The sequence below is a fragment of the Micropterus salmoides genome, unplaced genomic scaffold, assembly GCF_014851395.1.
Source record: "Micropterus salmoides isolate LMB-PRFRI ecotype aquatic unplaced genomic scaffold, ASM1485139v1 Ms_hic_scaffold_9, whole genome shotgun sequence".
Taxonomy (NCBI): Eukaryota; Metazoa; Chordata; class Actinopteri; order Centrarchiformes; family Centrarchidae; genus Micropterus; species Micropterus salmoides.
In genome coordinates, this window is record NW_024044681.1 from 34,731,960 (window position 1) to 34,757,407 (window position 25,448).

The 25,448-nt window shown below is 39.9% G+C and overlaps 1 protein-coding gene across 1 annotated transcript in view; it reads left to right on the plus strand.

Annotated features, from left to right (window-relative positions):
* pknox2 (pbx/knotted 1 homeobox 2) overlaps positions 1–25,148 on the plus strand; it is a 90,815-nt gene extending 65,667 nt beyond the window's left edge. The window contains exons 5-12 of the mRNA XM_038709165.1: positions 9,014–9,185; positions 11,795–11,980; positions 12,130–12,265; positions 14,277–14,374; positions 19,743–19,862; positions 20,157–20,233; positions 20,880–21,058; positions 21,506–25,148. Coding sequence (XP_038565093.1) covers positions 9,014–9,185; positions 11,795–11,980; positions 12,130–12,265; positions 14,277–14,374; positions 19,743–19,862; positions 20,157–20,233; positions 20,880–21,058; positions 21,506–21,771 — 1,234 coding nt within the window. The 3' untranslated portion in view covers positions 21,772–25,148. The remainder of the gene's footprint in view (positions 1–9,013; positions 9,186–11,794; positions 11,981–12,129; positions 12,266–14,276; positions 14,375–19,742; positions 19,863–20,156; positions 20,234–20,879; positions 21,059–21,505) is intronic.
* Positions 25,149–25,448: the final 300 nt, after the last annotated feature.

Consider the following 25,448-nt stretch of genomic DNA (forward strand, 5'->3'; position numbering starts at 1 on the left):
TTGTGTTTGATAAAAGTTGCACAGTGCTGAGCAGAGCTTTGCAGCAGCAACGGCGGGGAACGTTCGTGGGGGAACAGCGATGTGGCTGGCGCAGGTGGGGCTCATGCTGCTCCGCTCTGTAACAGCGATGCTTAGAAACGAGCATGTTGAAACGGAGTAGTAAGAGTTGTATGTTTTATGTTAGGTTCTAAGGAAGCGCTGAATATCTAACAGTATCTCTGCCATTGACATGTTGTTTCAGTGTTATTAATGCAGGGGTCGCCATAAAAGTTTGGCTGCCTGGTTAACCCAGTCAGTATTGCGTAGACCTTTCAATCGAAGAGTTGTGTGTTCGGTCCCCCCTTGTACGAACATGTTTTTTTTTTTTCTCTTCAACAAATTAACTATGAAGAGACTGTTCCACATGCTCACAATAAAGCATGTGCTGGACTGTGTGCGTCCCAGTGACTGGTCCACATCCATCAACCTGTGGACGCTTATTTGAATTTCCCCAGCATCTCCAGGCAGAGAAAACTCCTGTGCTTCTCATTCAGGGGAATCCAATCTCATGTTTCCTCGGGGCTCTTTCAGAGGTGTGTTAAGCAAGTCACAGACTCTTTTGAATGTCTTTCAGAACTTTTCAAAGTAAAAGCTCTCAATTCAACTTGAAATAAAGCCTTGCTATTGCTGTCATGACAGATCTATTTCAGCACTGGCCGATTTCAAATTTAGGAATGTATTTATTTGGCCTGCGGGTCGCCTATTGCCGACCACTGCTGAAGGTAAAACCAATGGAAGATGCACATTTTGAACAAAAAGCACAGGGAGGCGTTACATCAGTCCCCTTGAACGGGCACTGCACTAGTCACCTTAAAAGGTGATATGTCAGTGTTGTGTTCACTGTATGTTTCTGCTGCCCCCTAGTGGCCAAAAAAATCTGTTGAAGGTTCAAAATAACTTGTAATCCGGCTTTCTGACTTCATAGGAGTCAAGAGTCAACACCAATTATTATCACAAGTAACACTTTACCGTCTTTTCCCCCATTAAGAAGGATGGGAACCAACAAAACTTTTTTGCACGCATTTTGCTTATATTGCCACAGCAGCTTATAAAAAGGAGTTACAACCAAGCATGAGATCCCAGTTTGCTTGTAAGGATGAGGGTTTTTGATATGTTGATTGACAGTGATATAGACATGTTGGTTCATATGTTAACCTCACTTAAACAGTGGGGACTGATAGGTGCCTTCTTGCCATGTCGATTTGAACGTTGGGATTAAAAGTTCATTCTTGACCTTATATAAAATCTCACCACAAGGTTTATTATGTTCCAGAACAGCTACTAAATGTTTGTCAACTTTCACCTGACAACAGCATGCTTTTAATGCATGTCATGTCTGACCTTTTTGACATGTGCTGCCCTCTAATAAAACATCAAAATCAAATGGCACCTGATTTCCTTCTTCAGCCTCTGACTCACCCACCATGAAGCAGATGCCACTAGAACTGCCACGTCCCTCACCTTCATGTTTAAGTCATTACGTTCCCCCGCTGGCCTCTGAATCTCCGCTTTGGGCTTTTCGTTGGTGACCCAGCACGGTGCAGTGCTGGAGGGTGGGGACCGTGCTGACTCCACTCACTGGCCATCCTGTAAATCGCTCTTTTATGGCCCTTGTAATGATCCCCCAGCCGGCAATCTCCACTCCGCCGCACTGCAGATAGAACCTGCCGCTTCTGGCAGCCGACTGGGGGGGCGGGGGAGCTCAGGATGGTTGCAGGAGGTAGTGGGAGACTGGAAAACAGAGATCGCGTGACCATGAACTCACACACACGCAAGCAGACACATGCGGCTATGTTCACGTTCATAAAAATGCATGCCTTTTCACACCCCATCTACCTTAATCCCAACTTCCTGTGTAAAGGTCATAGAAAGCGCCGAAGGGTAGTGTTTTTACCTCACTCTAAGTTGGCGAGGTCCAACTGTGTGCAATGGTATGTTGTCAAGATAGACATTTCCTCATGCAAACCCTGATTGCCTTGATAGCTTTAGCCTTTTACATCATTTATTCCAAATCTGGCTGTTAGCTGCAGAGCACTAATGACAAGGTAGAGCTTACAATTCCCTCAGTGCACCAACAATAAAGCTAATCCCAAAAACCCATAATGATTTTACACATATGCCAAATTTGAAAGATGTTTGTTACTTGTTTGTTAAGTTGTTTACATATTTCAGTTGCATTTAAGCGCTGCAACAAAGTCTATTGAACAAATGTAGTTTAATATACTTCACTGTTTCTGAATGTTAACCAGTGTCATTAAATAAGGCATGCTTTATTATTTCTGCTTAAGAATAGCATAGAAACGGCTGATAAATGGGAAGGCTCACATGGTAGCTATATTATTAGCTGTAAAAGCAATGAAAACTAAGAATTTGGCAGGATTTATTTATTTTATTATAATGGCTGTGAGCTGCCTTCAGAGTTTTTGTACCTATGCATGATTATTGTATGTGGCTGTGGTGCCATATTTGTTTTTCGGTCGTCCATGACAGGGCTCCAACTTGGTAGAGGTCCATGAACAAGAATAGACATCTCCTACCCTCCTGCCTCCCTCTCTCCCGATGACATTAGGAAAGACATCTTGCCTCATTCTAGAGCATGCAATAAAACTTCAGTCAAACCATATAAAACATTGTCATTTGTTTTTGGAAAGTGCTCTATAAATAAAGATCATCATTATTATTATTATTATTATTATTATCATCATCAGGCTACATTGTCTTCGCTTTAAGTTACCAGATATCAGAGTGATATGATCTGATATGATGAACAAGAAACATTTCTTATTAAAGTAAATCATTTTGTATGTAGTAATAACAAAAAAATTATTTCAAAATAACATGAAAAATATTTTATTTATTTATTTTTATTTCATTTTAAACATGAAACGCAAATATTTTTATTTGACTAGCAGCAATTTGAATTCATTTTATTTTGAAATGTGCTATGCAGTCATTATAGACTGTATAAAAGAAGTGGACGTTGCCACAGTGATGTCACACTATTAGTTTGTGGACTACCAATTTGAATAACTTATTAAATAAACATCATGCTGTGTTGAAGAAGACTTGAAACTAGCAAGTGAGGCCATAAACACATAAGGAAAATGTTAACTGAGGTAATAAATCACATGAGAAGTAGACAAATTCTGTGAAAGACTTCGGACTTCTTTTCAATATTATGTAGCTGCAGTACCGGAGGCTGCAGTTTCAGGACCCCCGCAATCCCGGGACCGCAGTTCTGGGACCGTAGTTCTTTTGCAACAGCGCCATCTAGTGGAGTGGTGGTGGTAATGCACAGCAACACGGAGGAGGTTAACCCTGTCTGCTAGCATGTCGGCCGTGAGACCGATGTGCACAACTGTAGGGTTAACCGGTCGACATGCATATAATCAATAACTTAGGTTTAGGCACACACTCGGTGATGGTTGTGGTAAGGGTAATTGGCTTCGGGGTGCTGTCAGGAGCAACATAGCTAGCTAGCCAGCCAGCTAGTCTGCTGTTTAAAAGGGTCCTAGAAATGCAGTTCTGGTCCTAGGATTGTGGTCCTGAAACTGCAGCCTCCAGTACTGCAGCTACATACTACTCCTTCTTTTTGCAACCGGTATAGTTGCCCCCTGCTGGTCATTAAAAATAATGCAAGTCACTTCTGCATTGGCTTTTTTGCACCGCAGTTTATATCTGTCCTCAGTCCTGCATCAACTCACACTGGAAGCGTTTCAGAAGCATTTCAGCAACAGAGCGTTTAGCCTGCCCAACGTTGTTGACTTGCTGTTTGTTTATAATTTTGTGTGCTTCTACAACACAAATCACAGCTCTCTGTGAACCGTTTTCCCCAGTTCCCTGCAGGGCTGAATTTCCCACATGGAGCATTTCAGAATAAGAGCGTTTCACCTGCCTGATTTTGCTGAAGGCTACATAGTTTATTTGTTTCTTTTTTTGACTATTTTAACTGTGTTTTTTGTTGATATACGATTACGAGTCTGCACATTTTATTTTGAAATCCAAAGGATTCTCTATGCTGTTTCAGAATCAGAATCAGAAAAACTTTATTGATCCCCGAGGGGAAATTCTGTAACTGACTTCCTGCCCGGTTCATCTGCTCTGTACTGCTTGACGCGTCTTCTGTCAAAAATAGACCGGCTGCCTATTCTCCAGCGCAGCGGAGCGGAAAGATGCTTCTGGGACACGCTGCTGTGCTTCTGGTGTGAGCACAAGCATTGACTACAATGGCCGCACATAGCTCAGGCAGCTGCAGCACAGCCGTAACGGGCGCACACGCCTCCTGTGTCCGGTGTGAGGCAGCAGCTCGATGCACAGGGTATCATCATCTTCATGACATTTTTTGACAAGACTTTCTTTTCTGGTTCATCACCGTTACTTGCTAGATTTGCTTTTCTTTCAGATTTGCTATTTGTGCTTTTTCTTTAATGCGCACACAGTAGTGTATTGACCAGCCAATAAAGGTGTTATATTCTGTAGCTCTACCCACAATGCCCCTGGGTCCTCAGGCATTGCAGTACCACATCTCCTTGACAGCAGATGTCTGTGAATACATGTGTTGGTGTATGCATCTGTGTGATGTTTATAAAGCAACTCTTGGTGTCATATTGTTGACACGAGTGGGCTGACATGTCTTATTCTGTTTGTTTCTAGATATTAACACCTGTCGAAAAAAAAGAGACAGTTAAATGATCACCCCACTAGCAGAATTAACCACATTCTGTAATAAAAATAACACGTAGAGAGAGTAAATAACTTGTTAAGACACCATCTGCGGTGTTGAGAGTCACCCTGTTTGCTCTCAGTTATAGTCCCCCCTCTCCTTCACCCTCACCCACCCAGATTCTTCTCCACCCCACAACAAGCAGACATTAGACAGACAAGGCAGAGACTCTCCACTCTGCACGTGACCCGCCTGTTTAGTATTCCTGACACGTCTGGCTGAGGGAGCGGCATTAAATTGGGATCAGGCAGATTAGAGTATAATATAGACGACTATTAAAGGCTGCAAATGAGAGCCATGGGTTAGAGCCTGAGCAGGGGCCCAGTCTGCCTCCATGTCAGTGCAGTCCCCAACACTTGCCACGCACATACATACATACACATGCATGTCCACAACAATGACACAATGTGAAATAAAAATGTGAGGAAAAATATGACCTCGTGTAGACAATCGTTATCAAGCAAACAAAGTACCACTAAGTGCTAAAATCTCTTCTATATCCATGTTTTCTATCCAATTTGTGTAGCCTTCATTTATCCAAGGTTTAATGGTCCAGGCAGCCCTTTTAGCGACACCCTCCTCCACACTCACATATTCACACCTGGAAGTGGTTTGGACCAAGGGGGGGAAAAAAGGATAATTCTAATTAGACCTCCTTTATTATAAATTGAAACTTGGGACAAACACAAAGTTGTCTTTTACAGGGCGATACCATGGATGTATTAAAGGTTCAGTGTGTAAGATTTAGTGGCATCTAGCAGTGAGGCTGAGAATGGCCTGTCTATACTACCACTGCACCCCCACCTTTCAAAGAACGTAGGATAGCTACGGTGGCTGTCCCAGGACAAAAGGTGTCATCTTCTGAGACAGCAGAGAGTAGCCAGTCAAGAAATGAGGTTTCTTTAGGTAGATACATAAAGAAATTAGATTTTAGTACATTTTTCAGTAAAACCACACTGAGAAGGGAAACACGTTAATTCTCTCTGTGATTATGTATCCTCGCCAAAACTGCCCGCCAACAATAATATCCGGCCCACGGTCAGATTATGGTGCTTTGATAGAGGCAAAAAAAAAAAATAAATAAAAATACTTTGATAGTGATGCTGAAATAGATTTCAATCATGACAGCAACAGTTGCTCACATAATCACTTCCTCTTTAGTGGTTTTGCCTGCAAAATAAAAGTGCAAGAACGTTTTTTGCTGCATAATTTCGAGAGCTTTTACTTTGAAACATTCTGAATGACATTAAAAGAGCCTGTAGCCTGCACCTCTGAAAGAGCCGTCAGACAATGTGATTCCCCTAAATGTCCTCTTCCTGGAGATACTGGGGACATGAAAAAGTGTCCTTGGGTTCATGGCAGCAGTTCAAATACTGGAACACACACACTGCAGCACATGCTTTATTGTGAGCATGCGAAGCAGTCGCTTTATAAGAGAGGAAAAAATATTTCTACCCAACATGTGATCAAACACACAACCTTCTAGGTGAGAGTCCTGTGCTTTACTGCTGAACACTGTAACAAGTAAGCTCCATATTATGCCTTATACTCTCACCCACTATCTAATGGATGAAAAAACTACTAATACTGTAAAAACATGGCAGCGCAACATGGCAACGTCCATGAAGCTAGAAATGGCTCATTCTAAGGTAATAAAAACATAACGGTTCATTATGTAAGGTCTTTATACACCACTGAAAACAAAGTTATGGATCTTATATTGCATTTCTGTAAGTAGATACTCCTAAATATTACACACTGGACCTTTAAGAGAATAGAGAGGGATAAAGAGGGATAGTCATACCATTTCATTCACTCTTTTTTGAGGGAACTATTAAAATACATGGAGAAGGACACGGGGACAATACACCTGGTTAAGCTTTCTGATGTACCAGGAAATATTGCACTTGGTTACCATGGTTACCTAATGATCTTGAAATAACAGATATGCTAATTAGATCGCTTCCTTGACCGTTGACATTCAGCAGATGGATTTAATAGTAGTTTAGCTTTGCTTTCACTCCACCAACGAACCGCGCCGGAGTCCTCTTGGTACTGGACTGAGATCCTTCTTTTAGCGCAGTCTCATTATGATTGTTTAGTCCGCACCAGAGTTTTATTGGCAGCTTTCACACTAGCCTAAAGAATCTGGAAAAAACACGCCAGAGCTCACTGGTGCCAAGAGAATAAAAAGAGGTTAGGTGTGATGGCACCCTTATTGTGCAATCTCGCATAAAACAAATCACAAAAAACTCTGGTCTAGATGTTTAAAAATGTTAGAAAGGGGCTTTCGTGTAACCCAGAATCAGATTTGGAAATGCTTGAAGCTTTAAATAATATGAAGACACAGTCCTGGATATTTTGTATTTAAAATCCAGAATTACTATATGTCTAGAGAAATTATTATGTCATTGCTTTTTGTTGTTTTAAATGATACATCATCACTAACACATTTGGCTTTATTGCTTGAAAAAGCCTTCATGCGTACCATGTACCTCTAAAGCCACTGGATGTGGAAATAGTTAAATGTGCCACTAGTAAGCAGCTTACAGGGGTTGTATAACATACTGCCCAGAGTCCTTATCATAATTAATTTGACCAGGACATGTGTGGGAGAGAATGGAAGAGGCAAAGTGCAGAAAAGAAGTTGGGCTGGAATAAGAACATGGGGGGAACAGAGATCACCACTATAAAATAAAGCTCTTAGGGGCACAAAGATTCATCTGTGCCAAAGCCTTTTATATTCTGTCAGTCTCCTGTTCAAGTTCTTCTCAGATTTTATTGCTTTGTAGCATTGTGTCACCCCGGCAATTAGGGCAGCAGCTTTCTTCCAAGTGGAAATGCTCAATAGTTTGGCATGTACAACATACAGCAGCATAGTATGGACCATTGCACAGTGTATCGGGGGGATCTTATATGAGGGACATTGCCTATAAAAGGCAGATGGTAACAATGTAGGTGATACTGTGAAGCCTAGCGCTGTCACTGGGCCATGTCCTATCCACTTAAAGATTCTATTTTAATCTCTAGCTGAACCTTGTCCGGATGTTCAACATGTCCTTTGGGGAATGTCATGGAGCTGCCACACTATTAACAGTACAGCGAGGGAGGGCGAAGGGTTTCGGTGGGGACTTCGTATTATGTCTTGAGTTCTATTCACTTGCATTTTTCTATTTAGTCACTCCATTGAGAGTCCATTAATTTGTCCATGTATTAGTTTTGCATGGTCAACTGGACATGCACCCAGTGCACTGTAGCCATAAGGAAGTGGGTAGAAATATGTGGAAAAGGAATCTTTTTATATCAGAGTAGACGTACATTGAATAAAAATGTTATATAATCAAAAAGCTTATAAGAGTATTTTGTAACATAACCAATTCAATTTCTTGCTGAGTGAAAATAAAGTAACACATTCAAGTGTAATGTTAAAAAGAAAAAATAAGTTGCTTGAGATGCAGCTAAAGATCAGAGAATTGTTGTAAAGGAAAGAGCTCTTTCTGATGAACTGATCATCAGACTTGATGGACAGTCCTTTCCTAACATTAATATTTTATCTTTTATCTTCTTTATCCTATCTTACTGTTACTTGTTCTCAAATGTCATAAGTTTGAAATTGACTTTTAACTGGTTTTGCTTTGATCTTGTGAGTATTATTTCAATTTCCAGCTCCAAATTCAGTTTCAACTGCTTGTAAAGGTCTGCCAAAAGACCTGCTGCACCTCACAACTCACAGATATGTGTATTAGAACTTTATATGGATGTATATAGCATGTCTTTTTTTTCCTAGCACACATGCTGAAGCAAGTGAAATTCCGAACAGATTTTTTTTTGTGCTAGCCCCTTAGAATCAATGAGCTCAAGGTTCTGTCAGTAGACCTGACATTTTGCTCCTTCATGCAAAATCACAAAAGCCCCCCCACCACACACACACACACACACACCTTTGGTTGAAGACTGTAGAAAGACTTATTGGAACAGATAGAAAATCACCAACTGAGGTGGTGACAAGTGAGTGACTGCACCAGTAGAATGAACTGCAACACCCCAAATTCCCCAAACTCCTAGGCTACAATGCATCAATTACCCTTTCATGAAACTTTAAAAAATGCAGTGAAATGAGCTCCACTTCTGCCTTGATACAACAACATTTACTACTTATACACATATAATAAAAGACAACATCTATACAAACTGACACACACTGTGCCCCTCTCTCTCTCTCTCTCTCTCTCTCTCTCTCTCTCTCCTCAGACATCCGTTGTTCCCCCTGCTGGCGTTGTTGTTTGAGAAATGTGAGCAGGCCACACAGGGATCTGAATGCATCACGTCAGCCAGCTTTGATGTGGACATTGAAAACTTTGTGCACCAGCAGGAGCGAGAACACAAGCCCTTCTTCAGTGAGGATCCAGAGCTGGATAACTTGGTAAGCCAAGTGCTCTGACATTGCTGCAGTTTTAGTTTGCTAGTTAGTTCAGGGAACCTTCCAATGTCAAACTAAATCAAAAAAATAAAGGTGTGGAAATGCTTGTTTGTCTGTTTACAGTGCCTCCCATCATTACTGCTCCTAATCATTCGCTCCTTCGTCATGTAATCTTTTCCATCCTCTCCCTGAACTTCCTCTTGCTCAACCGCTAGCAGTAATTGCAAATTAAGACAAGGAGGATGCTGATCATGTTCACTGAGAAAAGAGGGGGAGGAGTTGAAGCCGTACAGACACAAAGACAGAGACAAGAATTAAAAAGTGCTCTCTTACCATTACAGTACTTGGAACACCAGGCAGACAAGTGCTGAACAGTCAATTAACCCTGCATCTGTGTGTTTTATGAGGCACTGGGTGCGGGCATCCCTCCCAGAGGGCACTAACTCTTCCACAGGGCAGTAATGTTACACTGGGTCTGACTGGCTGCGATTGGCAAAGAGTTACTGGTCCCTTGATTAAGTGAGCGCAGTTTAATTAGCTGATTTATCTCCTCCTTGGCCAAGCACTTTTCTGTCCATTCTGTTGACCTTGAGTGGTGACTTTGAGGGAGTGCACTAGAGTGTGCCGCACAGAGAGGAGGAAAGCCAGGCTGTTGATGGTCAGATTACTGCTAAAGAGAAGACAACACAATTATATGGATACTGCACATTTACTCAATTCCAGTTTAAAAAACACTAAAAACAAAACCCCACGATTCTAACTTTTTTCATAGTTTCCAACAAAATTCTAAATATATTCAAGTTTCGTTTTTTTTCTGTTGTATTTGCCCTTTCAAATAGCTTTAGAGAAATAAACTTTAAGGTGTTTTCCAGCATCACAAATCAAATTAAATGGTCTGAGATTCTCCATATTGTACATCAGTGTCTTCAACCTCCAATATGACAGAATGAATGAATAAAATGAATGAATTAATAGTTTCAGGGCATCTATCTGTAAAACCCTGCCTCATTAGCCTAAAGAAACTACTACATGGGCTCCTTTAGGCCATTCTTAATGTCTCATGATGGTCTGAATGCTTCCCAGGAACACTGTTGAAAATACTGAAACACAAAACTCAGTAATTTGCATGACAACAAATAAACTAAAACTAATCAGCACAATATATTAGTATTTCTAATCAGTATTAAGCTTTGTACAGGTTTTTACTACTGGAAGATTAGTCTTTAATAATACCCTAAAGTGTTTTTTCTCGTTTTACTTTTTTGCTGGTTAATTGTAAATGAGTGACTTGTCATTGCTTTGTTGTTGAGTTTTGTTACTGTGAGTTGTTTGTTACTGTGAATGGAACATGCCAGTCTCTTCAAGTCCCCCTTTAAAACAGATTCCATTCTCTGACAAAGGTTTTGAAAGATGAAACCATACATGTTGTTCATGTTGTTGGCTATAAGGATAAGTAAATTTGATGGGTTTGAACAAGATTTTTCTGGTGAAGCTAATTAGAAGAAGCGTGTCCGACAACACGAAAATAGACATAACATTTGCTCAACCTTAATATCATGAAAATACGCTATTTTATATGTTGTGACCCACAAAGCCAACCAAACAGACAGACAGTGGAAACGTTTCCTTCTCAGCATTGCATATTACAGGCTCAATCTGTTGATTTCTGGCTTTGGGAGAGTGAAGGATGCTTCCATCCGATCACAGAGCTCATGTATGCAATCTATATATAGTATCTTTGGAACAAACATCAAAATTGAATGTCACTCCTGTCTCATCAATAAAATAAATCGCTGCATGTCACTTTCTTTCATCAAATATCACCCTTTAAAATCCGCCTGTAAACACCACATCTCACTTGTTCCACATCTAGTGTCCTGCAGTCCAGTTTTTGAGTCTTCCCATTTTAAAAAGAAAAACCTGCGTTACAAACTGGAGGTTTTGGGTTTGAAAGAAGTGGGCAAAGTGACGGACCGACCGACTTGCCAACATTGCTATACCTAGCCACTGTGTTTGGCTAAACAGTCAGGATAGGTCTCTGCTAGGATATCTTTGTCCCTGCTTTTGACCATTCTTTGGACTGATATAATAGATCAGTGGAGTGTTCAAAGTAGCCAACCTTTCATCTAAACTGCCAGAATGTCAACATTTCACTTTGTCCAGTACGTAGGCGGATGACCAAATACCTACAAATCTAATTCCCATCAGTCTCAGATGTACGTTGTGTAGCAAATGTTGCAACATGCTACAACAACTAAACTACAGTGATTAACATTGTAAACATTATCTGCTACTGTAATCATCAAAATGTGTGTCAATGTGAGCATTTAGTTTAGCTCAAAGCAGCGCTATGCCTAAGGACAGCCTTGCAAAGTCTTTAGCATGGCTGTCAAATGCCATTCTTGTTTCGTTTAAAATGTACCAAATAGTATATAAGCTATGCTATTTAACAGGTCTTTCCCTCTAAAAATCCATGATCCTCTTGAAGTCCAGCACCTCAATAACATCGTTATTAATGCGAACATTAAAATGAAAACCAACTAATAAAGGGATTCCATTTGGTGGAATGTTGTGACAGTGATCTGTTTATGGTTTATCTCTGTTTCCTTCAGATGGTAAAGGCCATTCAGGTGTTGCGAATCCACCTATTGGAGTTAGAGAAGGTCAATGAGCTCTGTAAAGACTTCTGCAACCGTTACATCACCTGCCTCAAGACCAAGATGCACAGCGACAACCTCCTCCGTAACGACCTCGGAGGACCCTATTCTCCGTCACACACCAGTCTCAACATGCAGCAGGTCTGTAGATCTTACACTTCCTTGATGGTAGCCATTCCCAAGATACACCTTGTAATTTGTCACCAGGTACATTTTCATGTTGGGAGTTTTTCAGTCGCAAACAGTAGAGCTACCTCTTTGCTTACTAGTGTCTCTCTGTGATCCCCCAGGAACTAATTCAGACCTCCTCTCCATCCATGACCTCTGTCTCCAGCTCTGTTAACTCTTCAGGGATTGTGGTGCCTGCCGGGGGTCTGCAACAGGGCAATGTCGCCATGACTACCATCAACTCTCAAGTGGTATCGGGTAAGCATTTGATTACACACACAGACATTAATACGCTTTATAAAAGATATACACACACAATATACTTGTTGGCTTGCATTAGTTTTCTAGTGCAATGTTACATTTAAAAGTTGGGGATAAGGAATATTTGAGAAATTTCTGTGACTTACTCCTCACACTAAAATTTTCTACGTGTGATATCCATGAGACTTTAATATACAAAACTTATTGGAAATTGTATAGATCAGTGCCAGTACCACTGTCATTGAAAAACAGAATTTGAAATTAACAGTCTGAAATTAAGTGATAGATTTCACAAAACATTTTACAACTTAACCTTAGTCTAAATTGAACATTTTTATTGGCCATCTTTCACCCTTACTGTCCAGTCACATCACAATGGAGTCATAAAAGAACAGTTCGTGCAACTTGAGAGTGATAGTCTTCTGTTTTAAAATAAAGTGACAATGGTTCAATCATGCGTTCTCCTTAGCCAAAATGAAATAATTTTCATTTTCTGAGAAAGTATTCCATGCTTGTGTCTCTTCAAATTTAGACAACTGCAATTCCCTTTATTTAGGACTAAGCCATAAGAGAGCGTAGTTGACTGCTCCAGCTTATCCAAAATGTTGCTGTCCGGCTATTATTATTATCTGATTTTTATGTTTAATCTAAATTTATTCTGTTTAAATATTTTTATCATTTTTATTATGTTTATTTATTAATCTTTTTCTCCTCTGTCAAGTTGCCTTATTATTTTGGCAAATTTAACAACTTTTCTCTGTTTTACTTAGTTGTTTTTATTGTAAAGCACTTTTTATTTGCATTTAGACAGGTGCCATATAAAGAAGGGCACACATTTTGAGTATTTTCATTTCACTTTCTACTTCTATTCAACCATATATTAGAGGGAAATAATGCACTTTTTACTTCACTACGTATATCTGACTGCTTTATTAATTACTTTATAACAAATTATGTTTTGTTATAAATTTAACCCTACCGTTTATACAGCTGAAATTGATTGTTTGATTGAAACCAAACAATAGTAAAAACCAGCACATTTATACATATCGAAATTAATCTAGTTGCAGTCCGATACAAAATAGTTCAAAACGAGTTCCACCTAAATCAACAGTAACATTTAAAATCCTGCTTTTACATTAATGCACAAGTAATATATAATGATAGAATATAATAGTGTAACAGTCATAGGGGACTTTCTTTCTGCATCAAGTGCTTTTACTTTTAATACTTTAAGTACATTTTCCTTATTATACTGACATACTATAGTAACATTTTCAAAACAGTACTTTTACTTGTCAGAGTATTTTTACAGTGTGATATTAGTATTTTTACTTAAGTAAAAGATCTGAATACTTTGTCCACCGCTGAATATAAATAGAGCTTATTATTATTATTATTATTAACAATAAGATGACATTTTACAATCAAAATCCTCCTGTCTAAACAGATTATAACAAGCTCTTGTAAATGTAAATCCAAACGCACAGTTCACAGCCTACACACCAGTCTAAAATGAATTGTAAGATTCAAATGATAGTATAATACTGCTATCTTTCAATACACATCTGTAGTGACTGAGTTGTGTGTAAATGTATATCAGAGAGCCATGATGGTATACTTCACAGGGTGCTTGGCTGATAAGTTCTCATAATGTCATGGCTGTACAGTGAAATGTTAATCCTGCCCTCTGGAAATCCCTTTTAACCTCAAACAAATCAATGTCTCTGCCTTTGATCACTACACATTGAAGAGCTCAAACAGACTGTGATGAGAGTGTCTTGATCAAGACTAATTAAGCCAGCAGCAAAAACACACTCCCCTCCTCTTTCTTTCTGGGTTAAAGGACATTGATGCACCTTGAATTTAATCATTTCATCTCTTGTTTGCCATGTTTTTATTTGCGGGGCTGAAAAGAAGTTAATAAGCCTCTGGTGGTAGTGCGGCATGTGTCTGCCAGTAGCTGCTGAAGCCACTTGATACTCATAACGGCAAATTATCCCCTCAGGTGGGACCCTGTACCAGCCGGTTGCTATGGTGACATCGCAAGGGCAAGTGTTAACGCAGGCGCTGCCGCCGGGAACCATCCAAATCCAGAACTCACAGGTAAAGCCGTCCGATGATGCTTTGGCCGACGCATTTGCTCCCTGCCTCTGCCCCCAATTTGTTATTATTAAACGGGCCTCTTTACATCTTACAGAAATCCCCCATGGTGCCTTTTCATAGTCTCTGTTTAAACACCCCCCCTCGTTGACAGACAAAATAGAAATTAGAGTGCTTAAATGATAGTCATGTTTACTGCAGATGAAAGTCATGTAAGGACATAAACATAAAGATAGGGTAGGCAGTTTATTTCGGAAACCGTTTTTGTTAAATTTCTTAAAATTCTCTTTAGATCCTGACAGCAATCAATAAATCAAATGCTCTGACATGTATCTGAGGCTGTCACAGGACTGCAATAAGCACAGCCAATCATTTCATTTGGTCCTGGCTTACCTGCTTGTCTACCTACTTATCTGGACAGACTCTGCACATGAACTCATTGCGCATGAACATTTGGGGAAATGGCTTTGGAGGGAGGCCTGAAGGGAGGGGGCGGGATTTGTTTGGTTGGATACTTTTAAAGTCTAGCTGTCTCTTGCTAATTTCTACTATGTTTGCTACCCCAGCTTTAAGACGAACATCATTTATGCTGTAGACATCATTCTTGCAGTAAAACTCAAATAATACATAGTATTGTCTTGGTCTTTGTAAAGTGCTTTGTAAAAGCATTATGAAATACTTATGACCAGAAAGTATTTTGGAGCAGTCAGACCCACATGAATGGAAGTGTTGTGGTTTTAATATTTTCTTTTTTTCCCAGCTCAAAAGGCTTGTGCGGTTGTTTTTAGGATATTTGGGACACTCACTGTATCCTTTGTCTTTGAGTGTTAAACTGTTGTGGAGATGAATGCGCCTCATACCCATTCCTAGCAATCAATTACACATTTTGCTGAAAACTACATCATACAAAAGAAGGGATTGTAACAGTTATAGTCAACTCCAGAAACGACACCCACAGAGCATCTCTAGTTTCAAAGAGTATGGATTCAAACAATAGTAATGAAAAGGGACAAAATATCATAGATCAGTGCTGTCAACAGCTTATTATAGCTGGTCAGAGTAAATGTGTGTTAGTTAGCTGAGCTGCATGGTTAAAGGCCAAAAGCAATGTTATTGACAACTAAGAGCTACATCTGCTTCAGAGCAACACACGCATTCATCTCCACAGCTATAGTAGTGACCCACTATTACTATTATACTTACCTCATATGTTAGTTAAAAAATACTTCTCTGTTTATCTCTGAATGATGACAGTTGCTTACTAGCTCCCCCCTTAACATGCCATCACAGTTGAACATAAACTCTATCCATAACATATTAAGAAGTTTTGAAATAGGACATTCTGTAACTTGCGTGTGATGCAGTGTTTGTTGCCTTGGTGTTTTTCAGACAAGTGGTAAGCTATCAGAAAGCCATTTCTGCTTCTCGAAAGTATAAGTGAAAGAAGCACAAGGAATCTGACCTGGATAATTACTGCTGACTCATTAAAAGACTGAAACACCAGACTGAGGGCAAATGTAGAGCAGACAAAATATTCTATGTGAAAGTAAACATAAAAACATACAAGACCTCCATTTCCAAGCAAAAGGTCTGTCATCTGCAGTAGCATTGGCAACGTAGTTACTATAGTTAGTGTCACTGATGTAAAAAGTTCTGAAACAAACATGAAGTACAACTCATTGTCAGTTGTGCATGTAAGATGGCCTCATTATGTGGTATGAATGTGTATGTACACTTTAGCAGGGTCTATAGTGTAAAGTTGAAAGGAGACCTGTTATGCTCATTTCCAGCTCTTTATTTTTATTCCAGGATTCCACTAGAGTAGTTTTGCATGAGTCACTTATCTAATGCTGGCCCTTTATGCAGCCTCTCAGGTCATCCTCATTCTGAAACAAGCTATTTTATCTCCTGTCTCTGTAAGGCCCCCCCCCCTAAAAGTCCACTTCTGATTGGCCAACTTCCCGGAAGCCTGCCGAGCGGCTTGTGAGCTGCAGTAACCAAGCCACCAGGAAGCGTGCTGTTTTTTGAAGCCATAGTGGCCAAACCATGGAATTATGGAAAAATATTCCCCATAGACTTACATTGTGAAAGGAGCGGCCGTAAAACATTGGATACGTTTATTTTAAGTGTCACAGCCCTCCCAGAAGTATTCATTTCACTATCAGATCATTTCACTAATCATTCTGTCCAGTAACAGTTGGAAAGTCTAGAAGCCACCCGATTAAATAATTTTATCCCCATTGAAGTTAGTGTAGGCTAGACCAGAAGTTAACCGTCTCAGCAGCGGAAGTCTCTGTTGCACTTGCTCCAGGAGGTGGGGGTTAGAGGAAATGCTAGTGTGTTTACTCCTGTGGGGCGGCACAAGCTATGCGGAAGATCAGGGGAATTTTATACCTGGAGGTCGAACTTTTGTGGCTTTACGCGCCACTGAGCAGCTGTCATAGGAATGAACGGAGCACCAACGCTGTATCCAGTTCTCTTTATACATCCATGGTCATGTGATGTGCATTTTTCAGATAGACTTACTATGTGAAAGAAGCATCTGTAAAACAGTGGATGCATTTTTTTGAGTGACAAAGCCTCTGTGAAATGACACGTTTTGCTGTAAGAATTGGATTGGATTCAGTCTGATAAGATTTGGAAAGTCTAGAAGAGCAGCATATTTTAAATCATATGATTCCCATTTAAGTTAGCGGCGGGTTAGACAGGAAGTTAGCCGGCTCAGCTACCGTAAGTCTCCGGTGCGCTTGCTCTGCGGGCCACCACCATGGCCGAGGGAGGCAGGGTTAAGAGAAATGCTAGCGTGCTTGCTCCAGTTGAGCTGCATGAGCTATACGGAAGATCTGGGTAATTTTATACCCAGAAGTAAAAAAGAAGAAAAAACTATTGGAAATCTGTTATTCAGAGCAGTTTGAAGCCTGACACAGGGATTACTTTTACATGCGTTTTCCTTATTATTTGAAATGTTACAATATTAGAAACCTAAGACATTGTTAACATCATATATATGACAGAAAATAAGGGAAAGTACAATAGGTTCCCTTTAATGTGTGTGTTGTTGTTTTGTTTATATAAGAAATGACGTTTCTATTGAGCCACAAGCCAGATTGACATTGCAATATTGAAATATGCAACAGAAGACAATGAAATTGTTGAAAGTAATTTTCCTTTTACATTTTAGTATGCACTTTGAAAATTTGTTTATAACTTGTTTTTGAGCCATAAAACTTTAATCCAAGTGGATCCAAGAATTCAGAATTACAGATGAAATTTAGTTTGAATTTAAATTATATTTTAATTCCAACTACATACATTTTGATTCAGTTTTATAATTACTGCCTTTTTCTCTCTTTTTTTTAGACATTTCAAACATGCATGACTCAGAAATGCACCAGGCTAAGTAGATTTAACATATCACTGGTGAATCCCGTCTTTGTCTGGCTTTGACAGTCTCAACACTTGCCTATAGATATAAATAAAAAATGGGAGCAGGGGAGTTTAAACAAAGCTTGATGTGCAGCAGCAGTGGCCTGAAGAGCGGCTCAGTTTCAGGCAGGTAATTCTGTGCTTGACAGTCAGAAGAGGCCTCAGTGAATAGTCGCGACCCTGCTGAGCCCGAGTGCTACATGTGGGCTGGGAATTGAACACAGCCCCGTCGCTACTTTGCAGACAAGCCCAGAGTAATCACACGCCGGAGCTTGGTGCCGCCAATTAATTCAACCTTGCTTTCCCCCGGAACACACACGCTCCCAGGGCTGAGGGGGGATAAGAGGAGGGTTATCCACGTGACACCCAGCTGCAACTGTAATGAGTCTTGTTTTGTGTGGGGGATCTGAGTGTGTGTGAATGTGTATTTATGGACATTGTGTGTGTTTGTGTGTTATTTGTCTTCAAGACAGCCAGGATTCTTACCACCACTATGCTCTGCATGAAATTAATCATTTTATATTCTTTGCGGACTTGTGTTTTTTTACTTATTCATGCATTTTGTCCTGCATGCTTATGCATATGACATTTTCATATGCATGCTCCCCTCTGAAGTATTTTAGCCTTCACTAACGGGCACTTCATTCAGAAAAATCATTTTTTAAAAACTCAAAAGTCACTGCTACTGCTTGAAACAATGATAATGACAGATTAAAAGGATTTGTCTCGTATTATATATTACATATTTATGAAATGCGGTCAATAAAAAACTGTGTGCAATGTGATTCAGTGCATGTGTACAATATATATATCTTTATATAGTAGGCCTATATTTTTTATTTTTCAGAATATGGAGTATAGCTACTGTTTGAGGTCTTATTGTGTTTTGTATTATCTGCCTCAGAGCACACACATTCATCTCCACAATGAAATAAACACAATCATACTATACTATGTTGTAAAGGAGCACATTGCATTAAAAAACTTTTATTTAAAGCTCAGTCATTTCTTAAAACAGCTGGCCACTGTGGTTTTTAGCAAATGTTACTCAAACATGAGGAATTAGTTCATGTGCCGGGGACTATTATCAGTGGTGGATTAATCCTCGTATAGATAATTTCATTGTTGGTTTGAGTCTTATGGAACCAGAACATCAACCAGACTTCTCCTGGATCCTTACCCTTACCTAAGATGCTCTTTTAACTAGAACATCCAAACCATTTACTAACCTTAACCTCCACAGCAACCACAGAAACAATCTGAACATGGCGGTCAAAAAACCCTCGATGACCATCACAATCCGAAATGTTCTCACAATTTATAGTGCAAATAGTGGACTCTCAAGAGTCAGTCCTCACAAGTACAGCTTAGCTAGACCCAACACATGGGCTCACACACTTACACACACATCCATATGGACACCGCAGCCTGTCAAAGACTGTCAATACTCCGACAGCATCTCGTCCTTCAGCACTCGTACTCCAAACAATAACATCTGAATAATGATTTCTCACTGAACACAAAGGCAGGCTTAGATCAACACAAATGAAAAACTAAGCCAAACACAGACACACTTTATACCAGCTCCTCGCTAACTTAGCACCAAACTGTGAAATCCAAACTTTTGGCCGAATGCTTGCCTGACCCTCCGCTCTTTAAACTCGCCGTCGAAGCACCAAACAGACTACTGACCCTCTTGTGTTTCCACATAGTCGAGGGTGCTGCTTTTTTTAGATTTTAAGTATCATTACTCAAATTCAGTTACCATGGTGACACTTGAGGAGGTGTTTCTGCCCTTGCCATTGAAAAAGAAAAATAAAAAAAACGATAGGTAATTGGTAGTCTCCCTTTGTTTCCGTGGCAACAATAACTAAGCCCTACCATCTGCTCCTTCTTTCCTTTTCTTTTCTTCCTTTCTCGTCCCTTCTTGGTGTTTATTGTAAAGGTAAACGTGGACCTGTCGTCCCTGTTGGACAGTGAAGACAAGAAGTCCAAGAATAAGAGGGGGGTCTTGCCCAAACATGCCACCAACATCATGCGCTCCTGGCTCTTTCAGCATCTCATGGTGAGGCAGAGAAGGACGCTTGTGAGTGTGTGTTACGAGTGTGTGTACATTCATCTGAAATGGTCATCTGTTGGCCTTGTCACGATGTTACCTTTGGATGCAGAGACAAAAAGGATGATGCATGGTATGTGTATGAGATTGGAGAATAAACTACTTGAAGGGGGACGTTTACTGATATCATAGAGTAGATGTTTCATTTGTTGGTTTTAACATGGGAAAATCAATATTAAGTCAAACGAAGTATATCAGAGGACAATGTATGAAAACTGAGCTGGTGCTTCTTCCTTCTTTCAGCACCCGTACCCAACAGAAGACGAGAAAAGGCAGATTGCAGCACAAACAAATCTAACCCTTTTGCAAGTGAACAACTGGTAAGATACTGTCCTGGTGTACACATGTAGACAGAAAGACACTGCTTCATATTATTGTGGTGAAAATATGACTGGGGGCTTTGCTTAAATAAACTGGAGCTCCTCAGCACATTTCTGGCACTGAGGCGCCATCTCCTGGACATATCTGTCAAGTACACATGAGACCATTTGTGTCTTCCTGTTGTCATACATTCACTCTTCCTTTATTGTTTTGTTCTCATGGAAAGGACTTCTTGGGATGAATAAAGATATTTGAGCAGAATTTGCTACTTTCTATTCAATCCATTGATGGATCAAGATTAAATGAAATTGGTTGCAAAATTGTTTTATATTTCTTATTATTTATATTTCTCTTGTAAATGTCTGTATTCACTAGGGCTAAATATTGTATTTTATAAAAACAATTTTAAAATGATGACGGTAAGGCTGTTTTGTATACTTGTTATCAATGGCGATATAAGTCACATAACTAATCAATGGAATCTATAAGAAAACCAGAAACAACACTCAGACACCACTCTGACATAGGCAAGATATCCAAATATAATATTACACAGATTTTACTTTTCTAAAAGTATGGGTATCTTGAGGGGATGTCTATCTTATATCAATGCCCCCCCAACACAAAGGTCTCTCTTTCTCACAGGTTCATCAATGCTCGCCGGCGTATCCTCCAGCCCATGTTGGATGCCAGTAATCCAGACCCAGCTCCGAAAGCAAAGAAGATGAAGTCCCAGCACCGTCCAACACAGCGCTTCTGGCCCGACTCCATTGTGGCTGGAGTTCTGCAGACGCACAGATCTCAAACAGGAAACAACTCAGACAGTATGCTGACACTATAAAATATACAAACACACCCCGAGCTTTTTACAAAGTTCCTAAATTGTGCATGTATTTTAAACACAGAAGTAAAACTTTGTAACTCTTTTATTTTTGTGAGAAGTTGTGAAGTCACATTCAAATTCTTCAACATTTTAAAGGTGGATCTGAATGTGAATTTAAACTACGCAGAGTTTTTCCTGTCAAGGCCCATTTTAGCCCTGATGTCTGTCCCAATAATTGGGATATTTTTCCACCTAGTTTTCATTCTGAAGTTAATTTATACCTTGGCTGCCTGAAAGCCAATTTTGATAAATACCGCCTAGGTACACAGGTGAATGTAGAAATCTGACTGACTATAGGCCCTTTTGTTGGAATGGATTCGGTCTGTTATTGGCTTTATAATTGCGTGCCAGCTCCTAACCCCTCCTGTGTTTCCCTGCCTCCCCTCAGACCCACTGAGCATGGACAGCCTCCATTCACTGTCGTCAGACTCAGCCACCCTGGCCATGCAGCAAGCCATGCTGGGAGCAGACGACTCCATGGACGGCACCGAGGAGGAGGACGAAGAGGAAGAGGAGGAGGAAGAGGAGGAAGGGATGGAGGAGGAAGAAGAGGAGGAGGAGGGAGAGGAAGACAACGACAGGGGGAGGCAAATGTCCAGTGTAGGAGGAGGAAGGAGAGATCTGAGCATGGAGCACAGAGAGGAACTGGAGTAGCCAAATAGAGGAAAAGACTAAATGAACTTTGACCTCAGTTGTCGCCTCAATACGGCCTCATACAAACTCAACTAGGACGACTCTAATGCTAAGTGACTCTTTTAGAGCATTTAAGGGCATATTAAGTTTTCTCCAAACTCATCAGAGACTCTTCTGCAGAGCCACCATGGAGTCTAATCAGACACAATGATCATCATGATAATGATTTTAGAGGACGGATATTAGTTTGATGATGAATATGTGTTGTTACATTAATATACTATGTTCTCATGCAATGAGCTCTCGAAACATTTGGATAGTAGCACATTTTTTACTCTATAACTATCTTGTTATTTGTGGAAAGAAATGGCACAGAAACTACAAGGCTGAAAAGAGTAATGGCAGTTTTAAATTGAGGACATTCTTCCCATTTTAGAGCAACAATTAAATAAGTTGATGATTACGTTTGGTGCTTTCAGAGAGCCATGACATTTTGAATTCAGGTTGCAGTGAACTGAAAAAGAACATACTGGACAGGAGAATTAGGAGTCTTGAGTGGTTGCACATGCATCAAAAAAATCACAATGCATAGTGATCATTTTTGAATGTATGTGTAAAACATCTAATTTGGCCAAATATTATGGAACCATGAAACGAGTTACAAAAAGGGCTGCGGCTTTTTTTAACTGTTCATTTCATATGACTGAAAGTAGTCTCAATTTGCAACTGACAGTCTACGCTTTAACTTCACAGTTAATGTGTCATTTCGCTTCCTAAAATAAGGGTGAAAAGAAAGGAGAAAAAAAGGTGTAACCCTGTCCAAATAGCTGCAGAAGTGACTGTATATGTTGGCTTCCACTGCTGGGACATCATTCACGCCTTTTAAATGACTCATAGGTTCTCAGGTCGAACAACACTCTCATTCGGCATGTCTCTTCCTCATGAGTGAAACACTTGACTCATTGCTGCAGCAAACCTTTTCAAGCATGACTTTTAAAACAATCTTAGTTTTTTTTTTATTATTATCCCATGCGCAAAAAAAAACCTGTAGTAAACTGGTGTATACTGACTGCACATATACATAGTATGTATATTGGATTTTTCATATGTTTGCATTCTGGTGTTGAAGGTTTGCATATTTATTCTATTTTTTGTGAGGCCTCAGAGGGTAGCTCATGGAACATGACAATGACAGTTGCTTATGCATTTACTATAGGTTTTGCAGACTTTCTGAATAAGCCTATTGTATTAGCCGGTGGCCATGCACATACTTGACTTCAATCATCAACTCTTGCTTGTGTATTTTTGTGACCTTGGGTGACTGCTAGTCTCTAAAAACTGTCTCACCCACATCTCAACATTGAGAGAAATCATACAGAGACAACAAATGACTTTGGAGTCCCCACCTGACAGAGCCAATGTCATTTACTGACAAACTTTTTCAAGGAAGAAGACAATTTTGAGAAAAATGAAAACGAGAAAGTGAAAAAAAATCTCAGTAGTGACGTCTCTTTAAATTTTATGTGAAGGATTTTGAAGAAACTGTGAAACAATTTCAGCTCTCTGTTTTGTGCTAAGCCACACAAATAGAGTTGCTCGTTTCTAATGTGAAGATGTCTAGAAAAAGAAAAACCATGTTATATTGAATGTTCTGATTGTTCATTGTGAAGTATGTTGCTCATTAATATTCTTTTCTCGATTGCTTTTTTAAATGGATCTTCCAGAGCAAGTGACAGACAATAGGGAATATTTCTATTCATTTGTACTCTTTGTTGTCATAATCTATTGTGTTTCAATAGACCAATTTTAATAATTAAAACATGTAAAGGTACTGATTTTGACTTTGTGATGTGACAGTTCTGAATATGTTCCAGGGCCACAGAGTCCAAAACAATCAGTTTTCAGTTTGATTAATGAGAATATTTAAAGCAACATTATGTAAGTGTTGTTTTTTTGTGTGATTTGGTGCCCCTACTGTTTCAGAGTGCCCTAAAGAAGAACAGCTGTACACGTGCATTTGTTATGATTAGAACTATCGTTACGTTATCAAGAACTAGCAAGTGGACAACTTTGCTAACACAGCCAAACATTAAGCAAGCACGACAACACAAGACATAGCAACATTGCTGACTAGTCCAACAGAAGGAAGGACAGCTCTGTGTCTGTCCTGCAGCCTTTTATTTCACAAAACTCTTGCCAACGATCCAGTAGTCTCTTGCTTGGTCACTCTCTTTTTCTCTTCTTAGTTTCCTGTGTCAGCGTCCTCTTCGGTCTCTTTGCCACCAGCAGCAGCATAATGTTGCTTGGAATTTGGGTGGCAAGCTGCCAACGAAGTTAGACACCAACCGACGCAAGAGCACTTACAGAAACGTTAACAATGAACGAGTGTGTTATCGAATAAGTTTGCTAACATCAACTTGAGAAATATAGCTAGCGGCTAAACCTCTGTCTGTGAAATCTGTGGCTGACTTTGCTCGAGTCGACAACTTTGCTAAAAAAGGAGCAAGAGCAACAACACAAGACACAGCGGGCCAGCTAATAAGTTATTACTGACTAGTGCAACAGAAAGAAAGCCAGCTCGGGATCTGTCCTGCATCCTTTCAGCTCTTTTACCTCACGCCAACAAGTAAAAGGCAGTCTGATATTTACTCTTCATTCTGTCTTTTTCTCTTCCTCCCTTCCTGGGATAACGTCTTCTTCAGACTCTTCGCAGCGTCTGCTATGGTATCCATACTGACAATAGCTTCTTCCAAAGAACTGACATTCTACATTCTATAGTATTTGCTTGCTGAACAGTTTTGTTGGTGTGATGTGGTGCCGTAAAGCATTATGCCATTCTTGCGAGAGTTTACTTTTGCATTTCATTGTTACATTGTGCCGTAGAAGGCGCTCCAGACCGGAGTGGCAATGACAGAGATGCCTTTCTCTGTATTACAAGCCATCAAACCATCAAATCATTTTGAAGCTGTCATTTTAACATAAAATACTACATAATGTTGCTTTAAAAATGAAAAGCACCAAACAAACAAACCAAAAAATCACTAGACAATTACCATGATCATTTCCCCTCACCAAAGCCAGGATCACAATAGAGCACGGCTTGTGTGTGTGACACTTCCGAACCCCCTCAGGCTCTGCTTTATTGTAACACATTTAGTAGTCTAAATATTGGTTTATCTTCCCTCATTTTCCTGTCACATAGATATGTTGTCTCCCACCTACTGGTTACTGCTCTAGCCTGTGATTTAACTTTAGAAGACGCCCACCCACATGCTCTTCCATCTTCCTACCATAAAGGAACCCAAAAGAGCGCTCGACCAGAGGCTTTCAACTTCTGAAATGTGGTAATCACTCCTGTGAGTTTGCTGCACATGCTACATTAAATTGTTTTTACACGGCTTGTGCGCTTATGTATAATCCTTGCTTTGTTTTCTTTCCCCCTAAAGTTCAATCTTTAATTGCGGCAACCCTTATTAAATATCTGTTATTGCCTATCTCTGCTACTTTTCTACTCCTTCAGCCACATTTCATGGGAGGAATTTAAATTGCAGTGGCAATGCTGGGCTTCAAAAGAATAATGTGTTTTCGGGGTAGGCAACATGTGATGATGACGTGGGAGGATGTGATCTAACTGTGTGAGAATATTGGGTATCACACCATTTCTTCTATAGTTATTTCACACAGGACTTTCAGTACAG